Source organism: Molothrus ater, chromosome 5 (genome assembly GCF_012460135.2).
Source record: "Molothrus ater isolate BHLD 08-10-18 breed brown headed cowbird chromosome 5, BPBGC_Mater_1.1, whole genome shotgun sequence".
NCBI lineage: Eukaryota > Metazoa > Chordata > Aves > Passeriformes > Icteridae > Molothrus > Molothrus ater.
Genome location: NC_050482.2, coordinates 4,636,303 through 4,663,666, shown reverse-complemented (window position 1 = coordinate 4,663,666; position 27,364 = coordinate 4,636,303). Strand labels below are relative to the sequence as shown.

At 43.3% G+C, this 27,364-nt stretch overlaps 1 protein-coding gene across 1 annotated transcript; it reads right to left on the bottom strand.

Moving 5' to 3' along the window:
* Positions 1–70: 70 nt before the first annotated feature.
* Positions 71–27,187, bottom strand: ITIH2 (inter-alpha-trypsin inhibitor heavy chain 2). Its single transcript, XM_036400522.1, has 21 exons — positions 27,104–27,187; positions 25,495–25,569; positions 20,375–20,410; positions 19,475–19,647; positions 17,882–17,986; positions 17,401–17,563; positions 16,792–16,899; positions 15,930–16,058; positions 15,150–15,266; positions 13,757–13,925; positions 12,020–12,145; positions 10,858–11,039; positions 9,418–9,603; positions 8,319–8,458; positions 7,930–8,102; positions 6,725–6,859; positions 4,836–4,949; positions 2,972–3,170; positions 2,373–2,545; positions 1,393–1,504; positions 71–486 (listed from the first exon to the last, which is right to left on the bottom strand). Exons 1-21 carry the CDS (start codon positions 27,185–27,187, stop codon positions 339–341), a joined length of 2,847 nt encoding a protein of 948 aa, XP_036256415.1. The 3' UTR covers positions 71–338.
* Positions 27,188–27,364: the final 177 nt, after the last annotated feature.

Sequence of the window (27,364 nt, the reverse complement as noted above, 5' to 3'; positions counted from 1 at the left end):
TATTAAATCTGGTCGTGGTGTGTTACCTACACTGCAGGGGCCACAACGCTGTTACAACTCTACTATGAAATGGATATTAGAAAATAGAAATTTTTAATGCAATTTACAGCCCATTAAATCAGACACAGCAAGAGGAAGACACCTCCTCCAACCCAGCATGTCACTTTATTACAGATTTAATTTCTCAGCAGAAAAGGGAGTTTACATGTCTTTAAAACACCAATAAAACAAACAGTGGTGGGGTTGCCTTCAGTCAGCCTGGTGTGACAGCTGCTGCTCAGAGGAGTTGTTTGAGCATGAAGGAGAAGATGGGAATTTTTTGTACTAAACTGGAGCATTCAGGGTTCCTTCATGAAGCTGTAGAGGTGGGGGACCAGGTAATCCCTGTAGTGGCCATCTATGAAGCCTTTGCCACTGTTGTGCACAAACCAGCACAGCACGTCTGTCCCCAGCACACGGTCTGTCCTGTAGTCCTTCTGCACACCCCTGCAAGGAGAGGACACCCAAAGGAGGGTCAAACATGGCAAAGAGACATGGAGACATCTTGATCTCTCAGAACCCAGGACACCCCTCTGGCTCTCCTGGATGGCTCGAGCCCCTGTCAGGGGGCTCAGAGACCTTGGCACAGAGCCCAAGACCCCTCTGTGCCTTTGATCTTGACCCATGGAAAAAATTAACAACCTTATATGAGGATTTACAAGCCACAAATTTTAAGTAGAATGATAGTGAATTTATCACAGGGTGAAAATGTAGAATTTTGGGGGTTTTAGAATGGGGGTCCAGGAGGCAAGATGGAGGATCTGGGCATGTCCTTTCTCCTTTTTCTTCCTGGCTTCCATCTTCTGCTGTGATGGTGGCACTTTTGGATTGGTTTAGAGTAGGAACACACTGTCTAACATAGGTGATAGGTATTGGGAAATTATTGTAAATAATGTACATGTAGTTTTTAGTATAAAAAGAAAATACCACCCCAAAGGTGCCTCTGTCAAACACAGAGGTGCACTGACAACACAGTGTGCCTCTGTCTGTCCTGCTGAGCAGACCTTGGCAGGCCAGAGAAAGAATGTTATAGATAAGAAACAATAAACAACCTTGAGAACAAGAACAGAAGAATCCTGACTCCCTCTTTGAGTGCCAGGCTGGGAAAAAGAGACTTTCTAACACATCTTGGGGTCACTCTGACCAGCAGAAATTCCGAGACTGCTCAATATTGCTGCTGTTCTTCCAAAGTGGGGAGAGGTGTCTTCACCAGCAGGAAGTGGAAATAACCACAAAATGCAATTAATTTTACAGTTCTGTGACTTCATGGGCCTGTTCTGGGGGGTTCCAGGCTGGGCAACTCCAAGGACAGAACTGATTTGGAAAGAGAGCAATAAATCACATGATTCCTACCTCGTAACAGTGAACTTGTTGCCCTTCACTTCCATGATGGCTTGTGGTTTCTCTGGAGCTTGCCCAGGTGTTTGGTGGTGGATTGACACTTCTGGTTCAGACACAAACTGACCTGCAGGGAGAGTTTAAAGCTGTTTGTGTGCCCTGACCTTTGAAGCTCCATGTCAGCAGCTGCCAGGCACTTTTGGAAAATTAAACTAGCTCCAGCAGGCAAACCAATCCTGCATGGATCATGGGGCATTGTCTCTCACTAATTGGGAAAACAACCTCTGCTCCTCAAAAGGAGTTCTGCATGGGTCCAGGAATCAGAAGGTAGATTTGCCTTATAAACTGAGGCTTTGTTTTTGTTTTATACCACAGCCAGAAAGGGCTGTCATTTAGGGAAGAGCTGATTACAGGTGTTTGCACAGAAATCTCCTCAGAAAGTTTTGAGGAGTTTATTTCAGTCTTTTTATTTTCAACGTGCAGCAGTTTAGCCAAGCAGGGAAAGTCCTGTCTCAGTGTCACCAAGTCTAATCAGGTCTGTTTTGAAAACTTCCCCCCCCAGCTGGAATAAGGAATAATCTCCTGGTCCTTGCTGTTCCACTATGTCCTTGGGGCTTCCAGGACATTACAGGATATTTTGAATACTTTCCACAGCTTTTCCATTAGGACACAGTCACCAACAAATTGACAGCATGAAGATGTGCCAGGAGATGTTTAGGCTGGATATTGGGAAAAGGTTCTTCACTCAGGGGGTGGTTGGACACTGGAAGAGGCTCCCCAGGAAGTGGTCACAGCACCAAACCAGAGTTAAGGAGCATTTGGAAAATGCTGTCAAGCACATGATGGGGTTCTTGCGAGCATCCTGTGCAAGAGCTGGACTCCTTGTGGGGCCCTTACAACCAAGGATATTTATGCCTGTGATTCTGTAAAATTCCCTCCAAGATCTAGCAAAACCCCTTCCTAGTGTCCCACCATTCCCACTCCCCAGCCCTTACCTATCAGCCCATGGGCTGCAGGAGAGAACTGGTTTTCTGGGGGAATGTAGATCCCCAGAAAGTCAACATTCACTGGGTGTTTCTTCCACACACGGTGCAGCAAAACCATGAAGGACATCTCCTCCCCCACAGTGATGGTAACGTTGCTTTCTTTCTTCACAGATATGAGGAGCCTGGCAGAGAAGGACCAAAAGGGCAGGGTCAGTTCATCTGCCCACACAACAGCTCCCAACCCTTTGAGATTCACCCATCCAGAACAATCCCACAGGGATGGCAGATATGTCAGAGGATCCATTAAAAGCCCTGAGCCTTGGGAGTGGTACCCAGCATTCTGGCAGGACAGTGCCTAATAAACAGACACTTCACCTCCATGTTGAGGCAACCTCATTTCCCCTACAAATTTAAACTCTTTCTGCAGTGAATACAGACTTTGGACGTGGTCCTGTTGCCTAAACAGTGCTGTAGGGTGTCCAGCATGGCTGACAGCTGTTAATCTGCAGGGGAAGCTCTCCTGGATGATGTGAGTCAAGGCATGGCAGGAACCCTGAGGGTATCTCAAACAGAATTAAGTGGGGGCAGGTGAAAAATGCTCAACTCACTGTTTGCGGATGATGTGCCCTGTGTCAGCCCAGCTCAGTGTGATGGCATATGAGCCATCTTTCAGCGTGATCTTTTCCGTGCTTATCTCCACTTTCAGGCCTTTCTTTTGGAAATAAAACCCAATCTTGCCAAAGTATGTGTTGAGTTTCTTATTCTCTGCTTTCTTGGCCCCGACGAGCTGCCCATTGACCACAACTCCTGTGAAGAGCAGAGAAGGAAACGTTGCCTCAGTCTTGGAGCACTGCCTGGAGACTTGGAGTTCTGATCTCAACAGGGAGCACCATGAGATCAATAGAAACAGGAACCCTTCTGATGCCCTGTTTTTCTCATTTTTCCAGCCAAGAGAAGAGAATAACTTCTTAAATTGCCTGGCTGCTACTGTTCACCCCTGTCGGAACTCAGTGCATCCCTCCAGGTGTCCAGAGTTGCTGAGGACCCCGCCAGGGGGCTTGGAGACCCTGGCACACAGCCCAGAACACCTGGGGATTTGATTTTGACCCCTGGAGCAAGTTGCCAGCTTTGTATGAGGACCTGAAAGTCACAGAGGTTTGAATACTGTAATAACAAAATGATCACAGGGTGAAAATGTAGATTTTAGGATTTTTGGTATGGGGGTTATGGAGACAAAATGGAGGAACTTGGGCATGTTCAGCCTTTCTTTCTTCTTGTTCTCCATTTTCTGCAGTGATGTTGGCACTTTGGGATTGGTTTAGAGTGGAAGTGCACTGTCTAACATAATTGATAAGTATTGGGAATCGAGTATAAATATGTTATATGTAGTTTTTAGTATAAAAAGACAACACTGCCTTGGGGGCAGTCAGAGTGCCTGTAGCTGCCCTGCTGAGCAGAGCTCCTCTAGGCAGAAAGAAAATTCTATAGATAAGAATTAATAAACAACTTCAAGACCAAAAAGTGAAGAGTCCAGACTCGTTCTTCAGCCGCGCGGGCCGAAGCAGAGACATCCTGCACATCTCAGAGCAGCAATTAACAACCTGCTACCCGAGACACCCCTTAGCACAATAATCTGATGGGAATTGCTGCTAGATCTTGCTGGGAGTGGGAGCAAAAGCCCTTCAGGTGTAGGGTAAGGGATGCATAGGACAAGATGAAGTGGCCTCAGGTTGTGCCATGGGAGGTTTAGATTGGATATTAGGGAAAGTTTCCTCACTGAAAGGGTGGTCATTGGAACAGGCTGCCCAGGGAAATGGTAGAGTCACCATCCCTGAAAATCTTAAAAAATCCTGTGGATGTGATGCCTGGGGACATGGTTTCGTGGTGGAGTTGGCAGTGCTGGGTTAAAATTTGGACTTCATAATCTTTATGGTCTTCGCCAACTCCAACTGTCCTGCTATTCCATGATCTTGGCTCCTATCCCTGTGTTTGGCCATCCTCAAAGTGAAAGGGTTTTCCCCAGCAGCTCATTTCTACTCTGAGTTTCACCTTGTTTCTGCAGCCTCTTGTCCCTTAGCTGTGCACCTTGGAGATGTGCAAGGCTTCACCTTCTGATCACAAGGTTGAGAACGCCAACAAGACCCACCATGGATCCACCACTTCTTTTCCTAAGTTTGACCAAACCCAGCTGTCTCAGCCCCTCCCTCTCTGTCCTCTGCTCCAGCCCCAAAATCTTGATGGCCACCACTGAATTCAGTCCAGTTTTTCAACATCTCTCTTGAACTGGCAAGATCCAAACTGGACACAGTAATCCAGATGTAGAGGAAAATAACCATTTTCCTCAGCTTGCTGCTCACACTCCTGCCAGCACACAATCCCCTCCGTAGGCAATTCCCCTGGTCCTTCCAAACACCTTTCAGACCCAAAAGAAAAAGTTTGTGCTGTAAAATAAGCCATGTTTTACTCCCTTACCAGTGCCAGGATCAGAAACCAAGTTTAGGATCTTCCCAGGCTCTGAGTTGATGTTGAAGCAGATGTTCCTTTGGCTCTTGGGCAGGTGGATGATGAAATGTGGGTCATTGTCCACTGAAACACAGAAACAAACAAGTGTGAGAAGCAGGTCAGCACCTGCACTGGAGGGGAGAGACACAAAAGCTTCTCAAAAGGATTTTGAAGCACTTTTTGGGATTCCTCATAGTAAAATGAGGGCCCTTTCCACCCTAAGGTAGCTAAGAAAGTTCTCAGATGTTCCTCACAAAAGGCCCTCAGACATTTCCTCCTCATACAATTCCCTGGTTTAAGGGAAGGAAGTGACATTCCTGGTTTGAGAGCTGCCAAATGCAGTGATGCCAGCTAAAAACACATCCTGCCTGCTAATCCCACTGAGGAATACAATCCAGGACTGGTTCTCACAGTATATTTAACAACCTGTGAAAAATGCCAATCACTTGTTCTTAAAATTTGAAAAGTTTAATAGTAATAAAATGGTCATAAAAATAGCAATACAATTAGAGTAATAATAATTTGGACAATTTGAATTAGGACAATATGAGACAATAGAGACAAAGAGTTATGGACGTCTGGGTACCTTTCCTGGCAAAATGAGCCCAAAAAAAGGACCCACGTTAACAGAGGATTAACCCTTAAAAACAATAACCTATTGCATATTCATACACCTCATCCATGATGAATAAATTCCATTCAAACACAGGATTCTGTCTGGTCAGTGTCAGCTTCTTCCTCTGAATCCTAACAGCGCCTTCGAGGTGGGAAGAAGTTAATTTCTTCTGATAAGAGGGCAATAAATTCTTTTTCTCTGAAAGATTCAGGTGTCCTGTGGCTGCTATCTGCTGCAAGTCCTTTCTTTAAAAAAAGTCTCCTACATAGCTTAGTTTCTATTTTAACATTTTGTTATAACCTAAGACCATATTTACTACACTACTTAAGAGAATTAATACAGCATTACTTTCTAACACAACACATATAATATTCATTTTAATATTTGCAAAAAGCCAATCATAAAATACATGCATTTTTCACACAACCTGATAGGATTGGGCCCCTCAGAAATTCATATGCTCCTTAAAATTCGCCTCAAATGAGACAAACAGCACTGAAGGCAGCTGCTTCCTGCCTTGCCTTGCAGTGCAGAGCTCTGCCCAGCTCCTGCTGGCTTGGTGGTGTCTGGCATTTCCCTGTGCTGAGAAGGAGTTTGAGAGCTCTTTGTGAAATCACTACATAAATACACACATCTCACAGAGAGTTATTGTAGCAACACCGTGTTTATGGGCAGTGGTTCTCACAGCTGGCTTGCTCAAATAAACTGCCACTAAACTGTGGCAAAGGCCCAAGAGTTAACAGGATCCATCAGTCACCAGTGCACTCAGAGATTTTTATCTACCGCAGAACATTTATCTGCCATTTACAACAGCAGTAACTCCACAATAGCTTTCATCTGTCGTTTACAATGAAGGCAACTTTGCTACTGCAGAGAAGCTAAAGTTAAGCTCAGCAAACAGCCCCAGCATCAGGGAGGCACACAGGAGCTTATGAGGTCACTTTAGGTCCTATTAGGATCCAAAATAGCTTCATCCTTGTAGCTTACAGCATATTTTTACAGGTTCATCTATTCTAAACCAAAATTACTCCATGATTTACAAAGAAAAATCTTGGGTTGGAAGGGACCTTAAAGAGCATCGTGTTCCAACCCCCTGCCAGGGGCAGGGACAACTTCCACTAGACCAGGCTGCCCAAATGCCATCCAGCCTGGCCTGAAACACTTCCAGGGATGGTGGTGAGTGGTTAGGTGATGAGTACTGGTGTGTCTGGGGTTCTTGGCAGAGAAATGCTGTAGGTGTTACCTCTGTTGATGCTCAGAGAGGACACTGGTGGGCTCCTTTGCTCAGGCATGAAGCTGACTGGCACAGCTGTGACATTGGCCCAGGCTGGGATCCCTTTGTTGTTATTGGGTGCATTTGGAGTTAATCCCAGGGTTCCTGTTAGATGACAGTCACAATTAGGGTTCTGTAAGTGCTGACATATTTAATAGTGTAATTTTTAGAGCATTGCAGTAGATAAAAGCCTGATGTTGTTATACCAATCTAAAGTAGGTGCAACACCATTTACAATGGATTTGTGTAATGCCATAAGGATGGATTTGCTCCAGTATCTTCACCAACGAAATATGACTTATGAGGTAGATAGCTCACCATGACTTAGCAGTGAAAAAATTGGAGCCTGGCTTTTTATCTCTCATTCATGAGAGCAGCTCCCACTTCAGCAAAGCCTCCAAGGTAAGGGCTGAAGTGTTTTGCCAACAAAAAAGCTGACTTGGGTCCTGAGTTTGAGGTGCCTGAGAAAAGGCAGGACTCTTCCTGCATGCTCTGGGATGACCCATGTGAACAAAGGTTTCAGAGAAGTGCAATAATTTAATATCTGTGACCATGTTCCTCTGGACTAGAGCACTCTCTGCCTTTGTCATGATGGAGACAGCACAAAGTAACTTGTCCTGTCTCTCTCCATTCAGTTCATAAAGCAACATGATCTTAACCCATGAAACTTGGTTTGTTTGATGTGCTGGGCTGACATTCACATCTGCTGACGCTGCTCTGAAGAGAAGTAAGGGGAAAGAGGAGCCACGTTGGTATCTTATTGCAAAGCTCCCATACCTTCTCAGCGATTTCTCATGGGCATCTCCTTGCAGCACTGACTCTGACTCTTTCTTCCTCACAGCACAGCCAACAAACTTGAAGCCACTCCTCACCCAGCTAACCCACTCTTTTATAGCACTTATCCTTATTAGACACAGCTGTGGCCTGTTAAGGGCAGGCCTGTTCCTAATCTTTGCTGATCAGTACAGCTGCAACTCCTCAGAGTGAGACTACCTTCTGCACTATCTTCATTTCCTTGCATTCTATCCCCCCACAGAGCTGGGGGAGAACAGCAGGGCTGAAGATTGCACAGGTCACACCTCTGTCAGCATCTTCATCCTTGTGTCCCTAATTCAGACCAGAGGCTGTTTCACACAACATGAGAGACACAGTAATGGTCAGAGTGAGACACTGACCTGGGCAGCAGCCCTTCCTGGGGTCTTTGGGCTGGTCTGCCAGCATTATCTCATCCTTCTCAGCATTCTCTATCAGCATGGCTGTGAAGGGGGTGACGATGTGATGGTCCAGAGACATCTGCAGGATGGATTTGGTGATGTTCCTCTTCAAAGCTGCGGTGGGGGCTGCGTTTCTGGGTGGAAACAGAAGCAGAACCCCTGGTTAGAAGCTCCACAGGGCAGCTGCCAGGGCAATTCTGTCATGGAGGGGCCACAGAGCCAAGGGGAAAGGCTGAGGGGATTAACCCTGAGCTGTTCCATGGCTCTCACTCAGGCTTCATAAAGTGAATCCCCATCATTTCGTTCCCTCAGCCCCACAGCCAGGCCTGTTTGAGCACATTGCTCCTCACCTCTCTGCCATCATCTGGTTGACAGTCAGATAGGCCCACAGCTTCCTGGTGAAGTCAGGATCTGCATATTTGTCCTTTTTCATGAATCCATCCAGCTCTTCAACATCTCTCAGGGTTTCCATGACGAGCTCTGCGTTTGCCTGTGCAGAGAGAGAAAAAGATAAGGGATTGGAGCCAGGAGAATGGGGTGCCTTGAATTCCCCTCTTGGTTGGTGTTAAGGACCCACTCTGGCTCTGCCCTTGGTCACTTCTAGATCAGAAAGTCCCAGCACTGTTGGCCTGAGCGCAATAGAGAGGGAAGGTGCAGCAGGAGGTCCTTCTGCTAAAGACACTTCAGTGGCAGTGGATTAAGGTAGTTCAAGGAGCTGTTAACAGTAGCCCAAGAGGTGCTACCTCATGCCAAAAGAAGAGGCTCTCGACAGAGCTCTGTAATCCTCTCCTCAGGCTTTTTCACATCCAGTCCCACTGAAGAACACCAACCAAATTCTACTTTCTCACACAGGCCCTTGGAGTGCACTGGGCTTTGGCAGGAAAAAATACTGAAGATGTTTGGGTTTTCTCCAACAGCTGACAAATGATAACTCCTAAGCCCTGTAAGAGTGCAGATAATTCTGTTCCTCCTCAGAAAGAAGGGCCTCAATGTAATATTCCCATCCCATTCCACCTGGAAGAGCAGCCCTGAAAACATGGGGAAAGGCTCATCACACATAAAAGGGCAGTGCTAGGTCTTGATATGCTGTAGATCCACCAGCTTGAACTCCCTGATGGTGGGAAGTTCAGACAGGAGTTACCTTAGGGGATCACTCCTGCATCTCCACAAAGCATGAAGGAAAATCCATACTTTTGTCTGGATTTAATCTTTTTGGTACATTTATCAGCAGGAAGTTCCTCTGGCAGGCTGCAGGAAGTGGCTGCGCTTGAAGCTATTGTGAAACACTATTGGAACAATCTCCCCATGAGTATCCCCATGTTCCCACCCAGAACCCAAGAGGGAAAAACCCTCCACTGGGCATTGACCTTCAGCAGAAACACTGCATACAGGAGGGAATGGAGCAGCCCAAACCCCCTGGGCAGGTGTCCCAGGGACACCTCCACTCACTGCAGTCGCTGTGACGATGCTCTCCAAGTGCTGCAGGTTTTCTGTGTCCACCTTCCCGGCCACCACGATCTCTGAGCCACCAAAGTAGTTGTGGAAGCTGCTCTGGGTGACGTCTGACACTGACTCCTGGGGGTAGTTGAACTGAATCTTCTTCAGGAGTGGGGTGGAGACCTGGTTGTAGAAATTCTGAGAGGGAAGGAGGCAGAGAAGTGAATTTGAAGTGATTCTTTTGCAAGGCCACTCTTACTGAAAGGACAGCAGGCAACAAAAGATGGAGCTCTAAGGAGAAAGAGGGAATTTCTGTCACCATCATATTTTCTGAAAAATCCTCTTTGCCCAGGATTCTTCTCCTGGGAAGCTGAGAAGCCTCAGAGAAAAAGGAAAATAATTCTTATCTCATTTGCTTCTCCTGTGTTTTGCTGCTTTGGAATGTGATTGGAGATTGTTTATCCAACATGTGAATTGTTTCAATTTAATGACCAATCATGGTCAGGCTGTGTCAGGACTCTGGAAGAGAGAGTCATGAGTTTTGATTGTCATTCTTTGTAGCCTTCTATCTGTATCCTTTCTCTATTCTTTAGTATAGTTTTAGTATAGCATAATATCATATCATATCATATCATATCATATCATATCATATCATGTCATGTCATGTCATGTCATGTCATATCATATCATAACATATCATTACATAAAATAATAAAATAGCCTTCTAAGAACATGGAGTCAGATTCATCATTTCCTCATTCATCCTGGGGACCCAGCAAATACCACAAATTTCCTCATCTCGTTGAATGCAGACTCCATATTTGGCATACTTTTAAGTGGGTAGAGCAAGAATATCTGATCCAAGTCTTGTGAACGTCAAAGGATGGTCAGAAGTCCATGGGTTTTGTTGTTTCCAGACCTAAAAGTCTTGAGCACAGATGTATGTGGGCCTGAATCCCACACACAGCTCTGGGCTACTCTAAGACACAGCTACTCCCCACCTAATTCTTGTGTAGATGGTGAAATCAGGGAACAGTTACAGTATAAGGATGTCAGGGTTTAATCAGCAGCAATTCCTGCTCACTGATTTGGAGCCAGAGAGAGAGTTGAACTTTTTCTTGCATTGGCTAAGTCTGGATTATCATTTAGCATTTATATCTAGGGGTTTTGTTAGTGATGAAATGGCCTAAAGTAACATCCAAGCCTTAATTTTAATTTAGAAAATCTTTTTTGTAGTCAAGGCTGTTTTATAGAAATTAATCTTACACAAGGAAGCAAAGTATGTGTTATAGATATTATTAAAACTGTAACTAGGACCACTTGAGTTGAAATATGATTGATATTTTGCAGGACTCTCCAGAAGAAATTATGGGTTTTGAGAACTTCTTGCTAGTGGAGCTACAGCTGTGAACAGAACAGGAGAGTTTCAGAGGCAATGAGGCAGAAACTCACCTTCATTTGGAGAGAAGTCTCCTGGTTTCCAAAAATCCTGTGGGCCATGCCGCGGTTGTCGGTTGCGATCCTCTGCAGGAAATCGTAATCTACATCAAACCCAATCCCCAGGCAGAAGAGAGAGAATTCATCCTTGATGCTCTGCTTCACGTTCTTCTGGATGGTTGTCAGCTTCAGCTCACCTTGGAGACACAGAAAGGGTGACATTCACCTGAGCAACAGGAAAGTCTCCACCAAGGTGAGCACGTTCCTGCTCTCCCTGTGTCTCTGGTTCTCTCTGGACGTTCGGGAAATCCAGGCAGCCAGCTCAATGCCAGATTTCCATTGCCTACAGCAACGTTTGAGCTTCTCCTGGATAGAGATTAACAAAGTGTTTGCACTGAAGATGATCCTTTTGGACAGTTTTTTTTGATGTATGATGTGTTTTCATTGTATGTTCAGGACTCTTAGTCTCTTTCAATCCTAGAGGGATTTGAAATTTTTGAACATCTGGCGTTCTCCCAAAATTAGTAATTCAAGCTCTCTGCAAATTAAGACATCTCCATGAAGACTTTACTTTGTTTCTCATACTTAAGATGTTCTCTGTCATCATTGGGATGACAGAGAACATTTAGGCTTATTTTTAATGGCAGATTTTTGGACCTGACATCTTCAAGTCAGCAATTGCTTTGACCTGTACCAAATTCAATCCAAATTAGTTTGTTTTCCATTCTCTTTTCCTGCTTGTGACGTTATCCTTGTGACTCCACAGATCTGTGTGGGCTAAGCTGAGAGGAAGAGGAAATTTTTGTACAATCATAGGATCATAGAATGGTTTGTGTTGAAAGGAATTTCAAAGATTATCAAGTACCAACACCCCTGCTATGGGCAGGGACACTTCCCACTAGACCAGGTTGCTCAAAAGCACAATTTCTCTAAGGTTGTTTTGATAACCTGTCCTACAGGACTTGTGCACTTCTGTAAATTGCACAATAAGCTGCTCATCTTTTGAAACCTTCTGTGCAAAGCCCCATGGCACTTCTAGCACTTGGCAAAAGGGCAGCAGAAGGCATTGGAAGAAAGATGAATGGAATTTTTTAAACTTACTGCCAAATTGTCTACTTGTTGCTTTTCTCAGGCTTACCCCACCAGCCTTTCTTCTCACCCAAAGCAGGATCCTTACCTACTGTTGGGTCTCCATCAGATACCAGTACAATCATGGAAACTGAGTTTGGGTCCAACATGCCTAAACTTTTGGCTTCGTTCAGGATGAAAGTGGCTCGGAGAAGAGCTTCATTGATATTTGTGCCTGTCAAAGACACAATGAAGAAAACAAGTTTTTTATTCTTGTTGAATCCAGATCAGCTCTAAGATTCTAGTGGAGTTAAGAGGGACAAGAGCTGAGATCGAAGCAGCAAAAGCCCTCCTCTCTGATGTCTCTGCACTCAGGTTCCCTTTTTCACCCCAGGCTGTCGTCTTCATGAGGCTCCTCCACTCCCCCTCACTAATTCCAGTGTGACCATTTGTGGTGTTGGGAACTACTTGGTGTGGGAAGAATTACTGGGTTTGCAGGCAGGTGATTGAATGAGAGCATGGAAAAACTTCCTGTTTTGGCCATCAGCCCATTCCTTGGACAATGAGAGGTGTATGTTTGCTGAGCTTATCTAAGGTTTGATTTGTGACACAGAAGGAGCAGAGTAAGAAATCAAGATGAGAGGAACAGAAACCTGAAGGCTGAGCAGACAGCAAATAGGTATATTTTTTGGTCAAGAAAGAAATAAGTCACCAGCTCCAGAGATAAGACAATAAAATGCTGCATTTAAACTGGCTTTGCTGGATGGGAGCTGATCTCTAAGCTTATCTGTCAATTCTTTTGGGGTAAAAAAGTGAGTCATTCATATATCCACCTTGGTTTCCTATTTCCAATCCACTGATGATTTTGGACAAGTCTATAACTTCATGTTCATTGTAGTGAAAACTTCTGGAGATGAAGCTACCACAGCACCAAAAGGCTCTGATGTTAGGGGGAGTCTCTCCACGCTACTGATGCACAAATAACTGAATAACAAATCCAGAACTGCACTTCAGAGAGTGGCAGATTAAAATCATCATAAGCCCCTTCCAAAGAACTGTGCAGCTGAAAAAGGCATCTGTCCTTGTTTATCAGACAGGGAATGAAGGCACAAAGAGGATAAACAGTTTGCCCACATGGCATTTAGTAGCTCATAGAATCATTGAATCTTTAAGGTTGGAAATGACCTCTAAGATTGAGCCCAACCATTAACCCCAGTCCACCACTAAATCATGTCCTTAAATTCCTGCAGCTGTTTCTTGTAGGACTTGTGGTCCAACCCCTTCCCCAGCTCTGTTGCCCTTCTCTGGACATGCTCCATCCCCTCAATGTCCTCCCTGTTGAGAGGGGCCCAAAACTGAACACGGGACTGCAGGTGTGGGCTCACCAGTGCCCAGCACAGGGAGGGTCACTGGCCTGGTCCTGCTGGCCACACAGCTGCTGATCCCAGCCAGGACACCATTGGCTTTCCTGGCCACTGGGCACACTGCTGGCTCACACTCAGCTGCCTGCCAGACCAGGAAAAATGATTGTGATTCCCTGCTTAGGGAATATTTCATCTGCCTGTTCATCCAGGCCTATGAGATAGACTTCATCTTTCTGTGGTGTTTGGGATCTCTGAGGTGGGAGGTAAGATAGATTAAAGGCAGCTGTTCTGTGGCTGGTGTTCTATCTGCCATAGAAGGAATGCCATCCCATCCCCTAATGCACAAACTGCAATTCTTGCTCTTCCTTTAGGCATGCTTTTTCTATTTTGGGAGTCAGACTCTTTTTTTTAGGAATACTCTGTGAATACCCATTCCTGTGAGATGCAACTTCTGCGAGCGCCCTACAATCAAAACCTCATACCCCCGTTGGGATGGATTGTCTGGATGTACTTCTTGGCATCTTCCACCTGTGCTGGGGTGGCTGAGACCAGATTGTCCCTCCAGCACCGGACGTTGTGGTTGAAGTCGATCAGGGAGAACTGGTCAGCAGCACGGAGCTCACTCAGTATTGCCTTCATGGCCTCGATGGTCTGAGGAGAAGTTTAAGAGAAGACAGGTTTATCCTTCTTGCTTATGAAAACCTCTTCTTAACTTGTGACCACAGGAAAATATTAGCCTATGAGCAATAAGTGCATGAGCACTGAAATCCAAGTTAGAATCTGCTATCCAAATCTCTCTTTTAAAATTTTTTTTGCACTTCTTGCATAATGTCAAAATTTTCACCAAAGAAACACCGAATAATTGCGAATAGGAAGGATAAATTCATGGCTCAGCTTGCAATTAGGAAGGATAAATTCATGGCTCAACTTGCTTAACTCCTGCTAACAGAGAGTGAAGTGAAAGGGAGAAACATTTGTGGTTCAGGAGAGAGCAACTGCTGGGATCAGCTCAGGAGACAGCGCTCTGTCTGCAAAGCAGTTGTTTCAGGCTGGGTAACATCTCTTTGAAGATGTGTGATTTAAACAAGAGACAATTAACCTGCATCCCAGTTTTGCAGCACTGATTTCCCCAAGGAAGCAATCTGCCAAGCCTTACTATTGTGCTCTGAAGGAAATTCAAATATACCTGGATGATCCTCAGCTAATGTTTGTCCAGTCAGTTCTTAAAACCCTTCAGTGACACGTGATACACAATCTCCCAGACTCCTCACTCAGACCTAGAGCGTTTTCCCTAATATATGAGAAAAACCTCTCCTGCTGCAAATCCATTTGATTCCATCTTATTCGACCCTGTCTGGGCATGAAAGTAGTTGATGAGTTTCCCTTTCAGAAAAATTGTTTGCATATTTGGAGGCTGATTATCTTTCTTGAGGCATTTTCTCTTGCAGACTAAAATATCTCATTTTAACATTTTTTCCCCCTTTATGGGTTATGCTGTCTAAACAATCCTTAGTGGTCTTCAGAGGGCTGTCAACAATTCATCCATGTTTGGAAAGCAGGGATGTAGTATTCCCATTGAGACTTTCCAGAATTCAGTATGGAGCATTAGAGAAAAAGGGGTCAGAGCCTTTGCAAAATATTTTTTGATCTGTCCCTTAAAATTTAAATTTAGAGTTAAAATCTGGCACCACCTCTTCCTTAAAACATGGGAAAAGCATTATAAATAATGGGGTAAAATCATGAAATCTTTGGTTCCAAATATTCTCCAAATTAAGCTGCTAATTTTGTGTGCCAGTGTGCTGCAAAACTGCATGGTAAAGTGCATGGGGAAAGTTGGCAGGACAATCATTTTGCACCCAGAGGTCAAACACTTACCTGTTTCATTTTCAGTCCCCACATTGAGCCACTGACATCTATAACAAATAAAATATTTTTGGGCAGTGGATCAAGATTTTCTGGAGCAAAGAAGTGAATAAAATAGCCATTGAAAATCTGTAAAATAAAATAAAAAAATCCCAGTGAAATGAGCTATAGCAAAGATTTCAGAAAACTCAAGACAGCGACAGAGCAGAAAATTCTTATTCTCTTAATGAGCTAATTATTTTTCCCTTTTGTCTTTTTCTCTTCTTTATTGGCCAGTTTTAACTTTCATCTCTGCACGTCTCTGTAGCCTTACACAATTTTTATTCAATAAAAGCAGAGCCTGGTTCTCAGACAACTTCTATGCCCTAGCATAGGGAAGAATGAAAAATGCTTTGAAAAAGACTGTTCTGCCTGTAATAATTCAACCTCATAACTCAGCTTCATGTTAACATAAAAATAGTGATGTTCTGGTTGTCTCCTTGTGATGTATTGGTACAACATCCAATGACTCCATCCTCTGATTCTACATTAAATCACCAGAGTGCTGCCAGGTATAAAGACATTGGCTTTTGGACACGACAGGAATCTTCTCCTGCTATATGTAAGCCCATGTCTTAGTCATAAATTAAATAAATCCATTCTGCCCACTTAAAATCCCTCTGTTCTTTCAATTGGATACAGAGCTTGTCCTCATGCTTATTTCCCTGAAGGATGAAGTTTAGCACAGTTTGCTGAAGGACAGCAATTCCTTTATTCACAGCTCTCTGGTCCCAGCTGAGCAGACACACTTACTTCCAGCTCTCCCCCCGTGGTTTCTCTGTTCACATCGTACTGCACCACAAAATTTCCATCCACAGCCGTGGACGAGCACTTGGGGCATTTTCTCTGCTGATCCATTGTTGGCTTGAAAGAAACGTGAGCCTTGGAATGAGGAGAGACCATCAGTCAGCCGGGTGTTGTGGGAGAGGGGGTGGTTGACGCAAAGAAGCTCCACATCTTCATGAATTATCTGATTTTCACTGATTTCATGCTTTCATTATTTGTGGAAAATGGACTTTGTCACTTCAGAAGAAAAACAGCACTGAGGTTTGCCTGGATATGTTGATTCAGTAGTAGCAACTGTGACACAAATCACATGACCCATTTCATGGGTCTACAGCACCAAGAATTTCAACTAGAGCTAGGCAAACCACTTCTATTAAGCAACACACTGGCTTTTATTAACATTTTTCTAGTTGAAACTATCCACAATTTTATCAACATTTTTAATAGGTTTCCAATTGACTTTTTTCCCCCAAACAAAGAGGATTGCCATCTGTCTGTGAATTGAGTAGTAGGAAACATTTTCATTAGTCATGTGATTGATTATGCCGACTTTATGGTATTTTTTTTCTGTTTTAACTGGATAACATAAAATTGCCTGAGAAGACTTAATATAGACACATAGTACCTCTGAAATAATTTGCTAAACTGGGAAATTGGGGTGAATTTGAGTATCAGGAAACAATATTGTCTGACATATTGCTATGGAATTAAAGACCGATTTTCCCACATTTTTTTCGTGTTTCCAGCAGGTACAAAAACCTGGCAGCACTGTGCAGAGTAAGCGTGAAAATGGAAGATTTTGTATTTTTTCCAGTCTGTCACTGGTTACCTTTTTCTCTCCCTTGGAGATGGTGGTGATTCCATTGAAGTGATCTCCGAGTGAATTAGGAACGTGCACGTAGCGCAGCCCCTGCGGCTCAATGATGCGGACATCCACCTAAGGGCAGGAAGGGAGGGCATTTATTGTGGGCAGTGCTCCATCCCTGGAAGTGCTCAAGGCCAGATTGGACAGGTTTTGCAGCAACCTGGTCTAGTGAGGAACATATGTGTCCTGTCCCCAGTTGTAAACACAGCTGAGAATCTCCTGAATCGTGACTGACTCACGTCAGGACCAAACAAGCTTTGACGTTTTTATACTCTTGTGTAAACTTGACTGGAGGAAAACAAACAGTACTTGCTATTTATTTGGAACAGTGCTTTTCACAAAAACCCCAACTTCATGAGGTAGTGTCTATGAGAGGTGATGATCTCTGGTTGTCCCTCCAGAGCCATGATTTGTCTTAGAATCACAGAATGGCTCAGGATGGAAGGGATCCTAAAGTTCATCCAGTTCCAAGCCCCCAGCCATGCACAGGAACACCTCCCTGAAAACTGTGGGTGCTTTCTCAGCAAGGATTCATCTGTGGGGTTCTTCCCACACGCCCCAGCTCTGCTTTACCTCCAAGTGCTTGGCCAGGCGCCCTGGCTTCACAGAGATGACGTGCTCGTAGGAGCTCAGCTTCCTTCGGATCATTTCATGGTAGTGAAGCTGGAACTGGATCCTCATTCCTGGGGGCACGTTTACTTCGGTTTGGAAGTTTTCCATGTCCAAGGCATTGCTCCTGAAAAATTAGCTGTGGGGTTATTTGGAGAAAATACAAGGAGAAGGAAAAGCTTCATTGCACTTTGGTTTAGATTGAGGCTTTTGATTCTAACTGTGGCCTCTGTCAGGGAGCTGCAGTTGTCTGCTAGCACAGGGTGTTTTAGCAAGCTGAAAGCTGAAACACAGTTTAAGTCCATGACAATTAAATAGCAGAGCTGCTGTAAGTAAGCATTCTCCTTTGCAGGATTCCCCCTCATCTATCCCCTCCTGGGATGGGTCATCTCAGTTCTCCTGTGAGTAAATTCAGTACAAAACCCATATGCCAGAGTGTTTATACCTGACTATTCCAGCAGCTTTGCCTTTGGCTTTTGCTTGAGCATACATTTTTCTGGCTTCAGATTTTTCCCGAATATGGCTGGTAAATGTGATACCATTGATATCCCTAGGAGAGAGAAACACAGTCAGCTTGCAAACGAAAAAACTTTACAATCGAGGACTGTTTCTTCAGTTTACATCAGTGAAATCTAAGCTGGTGGGAAATGAAATAACAAGGTTCTTATTTAACCCCAAAGTAATGAATTCTGATTTTCACTAGAGCTCTATCGTTTTCCCTACCTGATTTTTATTTCAAGTAGCCAGCACCATTGTGCTCTGAGGAGGATCTGCTCTCCTCCAGCTCCTTCACACTTTCCCCATGCTTTGGGCAGGGAATGCAGTTCCTGATGCCATGGATTGTTTGGAACATGGATCAGGACATCTCCTGACCAGCAACCTGGCTGCTGCCTCTCTGAATGGATACTGAACCAGGCCAGTTTCTGTTCAGTGAGGGCCCTGATTTGGGTCTCTCTCCTTTGGTCTGGCAAGGTGGGGGCTTAGTCTGTTTGAGACTTTTGTCCATTCTTGCTGATATTGACCAATGGCTCAGTAATTACTGCAGAGAAGGACGTGGACAGACAGGCAGATTGATGCATGAACTTCCTGAGAAAGCCTGCAAAAAATACACTGAACTTGGAAAATAAGGAGAGCTTTTTTTGTTCACAAATACTTCCTTCTCAGCCCATTGAATGCTTCCAGAAGATGAGGCTGATATCTTTAATTTTAGTTGGGCCTTGGATCTTCAAAGAGATATGAGTAGTTAATTAATTGTTATAAAGTTGGTTATTGTATGAATATATTAGTTTTGAAGGTAAAGAGTTGAAGGCATTAAAGTCTGTGTTAAAAACTTTCTGGTACAGAGTTCTAAGGAAGAGTGGTAGTAGTAGCAATAGTTGTTCTCTGGTATAGAGTCTGATGTTTTCAGTAGTAGTAACTACAGTTTTAGTAGTAGAACTATAGTTTGTTCTTTTTCTTTCTTCTCTTTTTCTTCTTCTTGCTCTTTTTTCTAATACAGGAGGATTTTTATACGTAAAACAAGTAATCAGCTAAAAGCACGATTCTAAAATATTCTTTCTAAATTAATCTAAACTTAATTTTAAATGTGTGAAAGTAGTATTAGTTTTTACTTTAAAAACTATGTATATAATATTTCTTTCTGTAATTATATTATTTGTTTTCTTAGAAATTATGTATATAAGTTTATTTATGCGAATAGTTCTATTTATTTATGCATATAGTTCTATCTATTTTAGAGATGTAAGTAAAGTTCTGCTATGTTTTTGGTATGTTTGGAGTTAAGTTATTGAACTTTAAACTTAGCCTTAGGGTCTTTAGTTAACACAGTTTTTAAAGGTACTTAAAACATATTTCTGCTTATTTAAAATTATAACTTATATTTCTATTTACTTAAAATTTAAACTTTTACTTCATATTTATGTGGTTTAATATATCTTAATCTTTTTAAAGGTTTTAATTTAACTCTTGTATTCATCTCTCTCTCTCTCTGAGGAACTCAGAGAGGCTTGTACTCTAACACCACCTGACCCCTACTTACATGGTAAAGTTGTCAATGAAGGCTCCTTTGGGGACTTGCACGTCAAACATGATGGGCTGGGGCCTCCTGGCATTGTTCACCATCTTGGCTTGGATCATGGTGTTGGCCAGCCTGGATGTGATGGTGGACTGCACCTTGTAGCTGTAAAGACCTACCTTGTCATCATCCTCCACCTGCATTTGACAAAATTGCTCTATAAATTTAGGGCATCACTGGAAAAAATGTCCTAGAGGACAATATCAACCATTTTTATAGTCTCAGTGCTACTTTTTAATTGCTGCTCCTTACAATATGGCACCTAGAAGGGACATGAGCTCAGGTTCAGGAAATCTCCGTGTTTCACCTGGAAATTGTGGCAGGATATTCACCTGAATATAGTTCATTGTAACATTTCAGCTGAAAGAGGGCATTTTTTAAGCTGGAAGGTTTTCCTTGCTTTTCACCTTGCAACCAGTCCTTGGAATGACTCAAAGAGTGCAATCCAGCATGGAAAGCTACACAGTAATCCTGAACATCATATGATGAGGAGGAGAGAGCTCACATTTTCCATAGAAGTCCTAAATAGAGGAGACTTGAAGCACTGGTTACTGACCTAGTGTTGTAAATTGTTAAACCACAGCAGGAGGATAACAGTATTTAAGTGTTTTATTAAGACATTGTCTTTTTCTAATCTGTTTTGATGCTTATTTCTTCATATTTACCATACCCTTCTCCCTCCAAGAGCAGATATATCAATAGTATTGTGCAAACAGCACCCTGTTTAAAGAAAATAGGTTAATACCCAACCAGCAGTAAAAACAAGGAACTGAACAAACAGAGGGATTGATTTAAAAAAAAAATGGTTAACCAGAAAAACACTTTGTTCAGTAATATTTACCACAGAGGAAGAAAAATACTCACCAGATCTCCATCATACCCCCAGTCAGATGCACTCCGCTGGAAAAGAAAAATATGGAGGGGATATTTCAGCAAAGCTAAAACATGACTGGCTGTTTCAAGGCAGAGATCAGTGTGTAAAAACAGTTTTCTAAGATTGTGAACCACAGAATCATAGGGAATCACAGAATCATTATGTTTGGAAAAGACATCTAAGATCAAGTCCAGCCATTAACCCAACACTGCCAGGGTCACTAAACATTCACATGATTTTTTGAATTCTTCCATCAATAGTGACTCCAACATGTCCATGGGAAGCCTGTTTCAATTCTTGACAACCCTTTCATTGAGGAATTCTTCGTTAATATCCAATCCAAACCTCCTCTTGCACAACATTTCTTCTTGTCCTGTCCCTGTTCCCTGGGAGCAGAGCCTGACCCTCCCTGGCTGTCCCCTCCTGACAGGGACTTGTGCAGAGCCACAAGGTCCCCCCTGAGCCTCCTTTGCTCCAGGCTGAGCCCTTTCCCAGCTCCCTCAGCTGCTCCTCCTTGTGCTCCAGAACCTTCCCCAGTTCCATGGCCCTTCTCTGGACATGAATGAGAATTAGTTTGAGTTCCCAGAAAAGTGTGAATATTCCTTTTGTCTTATTTCATGTATTTCTACATGCGATGTTGGAGCATGTGATTTCCCAGCTGTGCCTCAGAACCTATCATAAACAGGACAGCTTTCTTCCTCTTTTATTTTATTTTTAAAGAAAACATTGTCTTTTAGAAAAACATTCTTCCTGAAAGCAAATCATGCTGGCAGAAAGTCATCCTCAGACACCCTTGTTTTTAACAGAAAAGTTCTCTTTGTTTTTCTATGAAAAGTGAAAAAACCTCAAACCCCAGACTTCTTTAGCTCACTTTGTAGCCATTTACATTAGAAAATATTTATGTATTATATGCACTATATATAAATTAAAAAACCCATTATGTAATCGATTTTACATTTACATGCTTGTGCCTATGGAAATTAGTTATGCATGGATTACTTAGACGAAATTGCTCATTAATGGTTGTGGTTTGCCCCTGCTCTAGGAATTGCTCCATTTGGAAATTTCTATGGCAAGGTGCTGACATCTTGTGGCCATTCAAATAATTCTGTTCAATTCCCCAAAAAATCTCCCCCACATAAGGAATGTTTCTATTAATCCCCTGAAAGGGAATTTGGCTCACCTAGATGCAACTTTTTAATGCAGAGATCTACTTTTGGGTTATCATCACATCTAGGCCAGCTCAGCTGTCCAGGGTCAAGAGGACTCAAAACACAGAAGATGTTAATGAAAACATCATTTAATTCCATGGTGCACAGCAAGATTGCTCTTCAATTGTTAAATTCCCTTGAAGCTAATTAATATACTGTTCTAGGGAAATCTTGTGCTGTATAAGAGATGATGATGCCATAGCAAGTTCATGTTAAAGACATGATTTTAAGGACCCTTTAAAGACAGATGGAGAGGATTTCTCCCTGCCTGAGAACAAATGCAGGTTTTCATTTTCTGGCTCTAAAGGCTCTGAACCATTCAGACTGGGATTTCAGGATATGGAAGTTTATGGCTCTCTAGAGACCCTCTGCAGACTGATCCTGTCACACCTCACAATCTTCACTGTACAGTGAATTGGATTTTCACACCTGATAAAGGATCCGACCATTTTTGGCCCCACACATACCCTTGGCACAGGGAACATCAACAGCTTGAATACAAATTAAGATTAAACCAACATTAACTGAAACAAATTTAATTTTGGAAAGATGAAGACCAAGACCTCAGAAGACAGGGGTTTTGTTTTATTGGGGATACTTTTCTGGTTCTCAGCTTAGGGCTCCTGACCCACTTTAGGAATGGTGGTTAAAGCTTTCAGGATGCCCAGCTTTCCCTCCTGATGGTTCTTTGTGGAGAAGAGGGGGTATCTGAAGGAGAGGGAGCTTACCACTGCACATGTAGTGACTGCCAGGGCTGCTGTTAGAGATCAGACATGGGCTGGGCTAGCCATACCCCTGGGAACTCAGAGGTGGCAGAGGGCAGCCACTCCAACAGGCCAGGAGGACAGAGCTGTACCTTTATCTTCAGGCACCTGAACCCCAGAATCGTGGAAACACAGAATCACAGAATGGTTTGGGTTGGAAGGAACCCTAAAGATCCTCTAGTTCCACCTCTCTTGCCATGACCAGGGACACTTTCCACAAAATCAGGTTACTCCAAGCCCCATCCAACCTGGCCTTGAAAATCCTACTTCAGGTGTGAGGATCTGCTGATGTGATTATTGAGAACAGAGACTTCTGTGGTACCTGAGACTATTTCCAGCATGAGGATTCATGGCTGATCCTGGCTTTTAAACCACATCCAGACCTGCTGATCACTGCACAAAAAGAGGATCTTGAGCCACATCTCATGCATGCCAAATTCCTAATCAGAATGAAGACAACATGTGCCTCAGGAACTGTTTGAAGGACAGATGCTGGGCTCTGTCTTCAGATACTGAGATGCATCTTCTCCTGAAACCTGTGCAGGACATGGATATTTAACCCTTCACAGTGATCTTTGTTCAAATCACTGTGCATGGATATTGCAGCTATTTAGTAAAATAAGGAGAGCACAGTCACAGATGTTCTGCATTTGACAGAAATTGCTTTTCTACTGGGGCATGAAAAATGTTGAAAAGCAGATGCCCCACAGGAGAAACCAGAAAGAAGAAGGTGTCTGCAAGTGATCAAGGCCAGGAAGAACAGGGCTTGGAGCCACCTGGGACACTGGAAGGTGTTCCTGCCCATGGCAGGGGACTGGAATTAGATGATCTTTCAGGTCCCTTCCAACCCAAACCATTCCATGTTTCTGTGATTCTATGATCTACCTGGAATGCCCTTCCAGTTCTTTGAGGTGCTGTTCCCTCATAATTCACCTAATTTCCTGTAATTTCCTAAGCAGTTTTTAACACATTCCAAATCCATTGCAGCCTCTTCACATTCCTTTCAGGGCATCCTCACTGTGAGGTGCAAGAAGAGAAATTCCAGATCTAAGACAGTTTGTCTTCACTGTGCTGCAGATGGATCCTGTCTGTTTGGTTCCCTTCACAGCCTGGCAGCTGGGGGAGTCTCCAACCAGCTGATTTAGGAAGAAATTCTTCAGAGTGAGGGTGGTGAGGGCCTGGCAGAGGATGTCCAGAGAAGCTGTGGCTGCCCCTGGATCCCTGGAAGTGTTCCATGCTGGGTGGGGCTTGGAGCACCCTGGGACAGTGGAAGGTGTGGAAGGTGTTCCTGCCCGTGGCAGGGAGGTTGGAATGAGATGAGCTTTAAACTCCCTTCCAACCCAAACCATGCCATGGTTCTATCATTCCATCCTATCTCTTTCCACAAATCCTTCCTGTGATGCTTCTCTTGGAGGGGAAACCAAGAGAGGGGGGCAGGCAGAAAAGGAAAAAGGTGAGATCTCACCCACCTCTGGACAGCCAGACCCAGGTCTGGGCAATGTGCTGTAGAACATCCCACCTCACAGGGTGCCTCACAGGTCTAGACACTTTATCTGTCTCCCAAACAGAGATAAGAGCTGTGCCCCACCATATGGAGGTTCACAAGGTCAGCTGCATTCCAGCCCATGGAACACTCTGCTGCTGTGGTCACGAGGACCATGCACACACCTCAGGCACGGCATTTGGGAATTACTCAGGGGCAAAATAGCAGAATACCTTCTCTGTACCTAGAAAACCATCCTCTGTGTTTAGAGCCAGTCCATGGGGTCTGCAGGGAACTCCTTTGCCTTGTTGCCACTGGGCTGGTGAGCTCTTTACAGAAAAGCATAGTGCTGAAAAAATAATTTGGGAGACAGCCTTCCTGTAGTGATGAGCAGGACATAACTGTGTGCCTGCTTCTGGCCAAGGGCTGCTGTCTCAAGATGACTTACACAGTTCAGTTTAATCTAATTTATTATATTTTATTGTGACTCAACTAATATAAGAGTAGCTGAGATCTTTGTTCCACTGGTTTGCAAAGATTTATTTGATAGGTAAAAGATGGGAAATAATGTATGGAAATAAAAGCAATAACTGGTATAATGAAACCAGTGGTGGAATTGTAAGTTACTGCATGCATATGTCTGTGCCACTATGTACCCAGAAATTGTGGGAACAGAGGCAACATAATACATATGGCACTGCTACAGACATATTGGAAAGAAATGATGCCCTGAAGAAGTGCAGCTAGGAGGGATTTCTGTTTGGATCATGATTCAATTATTTAAATACTGGACTGGCAAATGTGACAAGGCTTGATTCATACTCATGCTAAAATCTGCCATTTTCTTCCACTGTTATGCAGGCTTTAAGTATCAATAAGTTCCATCCAAAGCCTTAGGATAAAGGAAAATCAGGTTTGCCTGTGTGTGATTTCAAAAACTCTGGGAAATCCAACATTACTCAAGAGGATCTTTCGTTTTCACTACATTGAACAGGCTCAAGAAAAGCAGCACCAGAGCTTGGTGGAGGACAAGGTCCACTCTGATCATCATTTCTTTCATGTAGTGTAATGAAAAATTTAATACATTCAAACAATTGATTTAATGAGTATTATCATTAATTGCTACCAAGTAAAACACAGAAAAACTCGAAATGCTGCTCTAAATGTTTCTGTCTCCCAAGCCAACAGACTAAAACAATCTGCAACCCATCAGTGCGCTGCAAACAGATTTTCTTCCCAGGGCTCAGATGCCACCAGCTCATCCCTGAGTGCCACTCTCTGACCAGAGTTAAATATGAATGCATGGACTGAATGTTCACAGCCTGCACTTGCCAGTGTCTGAGGTTTTCCTCATGGAAAACCCTCACCTGTTTCAATGGGATTTTCCCCAGACATGAAATTAGGCAAATATCTCATTGTTTATCAGCTCAGGAGCACAGAGACAGAACAAAGCCTTGCTGTGCTTAGGGGAGAGCAGCAGTTCTTGTCCCAGCCAGAGACATGGAAGTCTCAATGCCAGATAAATGCCTATAAAAACCAGCTGGTCCCACATGATTATACACTCACAACCCTGGAGATGGGAAAAGACACCTGGAGAGAGCTCCCAGGCATTCTGGCTTCCCTCCTCTTTGAAGCATTTCTGGGTACTGTACCTGGTACCTGCCATTTCTGGCCTTGGAGCTTGAGGGGAATCCATCCATTTCCAGATCAATCAGGTTTTCCACTTCCTAGAGGAGGGAGAAGAAAAAAGAGTTGCTGCTGCTTTACTCTTTGATTTATCACTTGATTTATTATTGATTAGCACTTTACGGGACAGTTCCAGAGGGAATTTACCTCCCCTGGATGCTAATGGGGAGCACAAACCATCTCAGACCAAAATCCTCACACATTCAGTTTCCCTCAGTGGCCAACCAGCTCTATAAACTCCTGTAAAATCATGACCTTTACTATCATTTTACAGCCTTTCCTTCTGAAACAAGGAGTAATATTTAACATAAAATGACCACAAAGAGCAAGAGGCAGATTATTATCATCAGGATGGGTCTAGCCATGGAAATTACAGCATTTCAGACACTGATATCAAAGCAAGTTCAGAGAATTTCTGCTCAAACCAGTAGAAGTTTTCTCTGGTTTTACACCAACATACCTGAGAACTAAATTTCCCCCAATGACAGCAGAAGAACATCAGGTCTTTTCCAAGTGCAAAGCTGAACTGACTCATTTAGAAGTGTGGGTCACACCACAGCAACACTCTTAATTAAATTTTATTATGAGTTTAATTTATAGAAGAAGTTTAAGTGCATGAGTTCTTTTCCAAGAACTCATGTGATAGCATATGTGATAGCATAGCCCCAAAGGTTTGCACAAAATTAATTTAAATTGTTTGAGCATATTGATGTTAAATTGATAAGGCATCTACAATTAGAAAGAAACACAGTTCTGGAATATTTTTCCTGGGAATTACAAACCCAGTTTTAAAATCTCATTGAATCAAGAAAATGGCTGTAAAAATAAAGAAAAATAGATATCCCAGCTCACTGAAGAATTTTATTGATCCTGCAAAGGAAAAGAAAGCCTCATGTCATCCCTGCTGACTTCACAGAAATATTTCAAAACTACAATGTGTAAATGGGTGTAGTTCACCTGAGCCTGGGGGTTTTAATTTAGACTCAGTTTCAGAGTCAAAGCTATAACTATACTTCTTTTCATCATAGTATTATCCCAATAACTGATGGTGTCTTTTATAAATCCTCTCATCCCTCTGCTGAGGAATGTAAAGTCAATAGGATATTCACTCTATATTTGAATTCCTGTTAACAAAACCCCAATTCCATACAAAGCTTTGCTGAAGTTCACAGAGGTTCCATTCACAAAGATGTCTAGGTGCCCTGTTTCTGTTTATTCCAGGGAAACAGGGTATAAAATATGCTGAAGGTCTGAATACAGAAGCCCACTTAAATGTTTAAAGGTTAAAACCACACCAGAAAAGGCAACACTGAAGTAAGAATATGAAACTGCTGGGACTGAAATTTGGACTTATGCTCACACTCTCCCTTTAATAATATTAAATTGTAATAATAATAAGATTTAATAATATTAAATAAAACATTACAAATGACAAATGAAGACCAATTATCAGAAATATTTACAGCTGGAAGTAGAAGAGAATTGTGAAGCAGTGACCCTGTTCTGCTCCCACTGCTGCTTCCATCCAGAGTTCAGCAGGGAAGGGAGGCCTGGGCCCTGCCTCCAAATACTCACATCTGGGATGTCCCCAATCACCAGATCAAAGCTCCTGACTCCAGAAACGAGGAACAAAACCAAGAAGCTGCTCAGATTCTTCATTTTCTTCCTGCTTGTTTCCTCCTGAGAGCAGCTCACACAGGTACAGGCACAAGTTCTTCCCTTCTCTGAGACAAGTTCAAGGAAACAGCCCAGGTTTGTGCAGCATTTTGAGCAAAGTTCTGAAATGCTGACTTTGTTTAGGCCCTGGGTAAATATTAGCCTTGCAACACAAGCCTG

Excerpts from the sequence above, each read along its gene's own strand:
- ITIH2 (XM_036400522.1), bottom strand. The coding sequence starts at position 27,187 with ATGAAGAATCTGAGCAGCTTCTTGGTTTTGTTCCTCGTTTCTGGAGTC. Across the intron at positions 3,171-4,835 it reads GGTTTCTGATCCTGGCACTG|GAGTTGTGGTCAATGGGCAG; the intron begins GTAAGGGAGTAA and ends TGCTCTTCACAG. Across the intron at positions 2,546-2,971 it reads GGGCACATCATCCGCAAACA|GCTCCTCATATCTGTGAAGA; the intron begins GTGAGTTGAGCA and ends CTTCTCTGCCAG.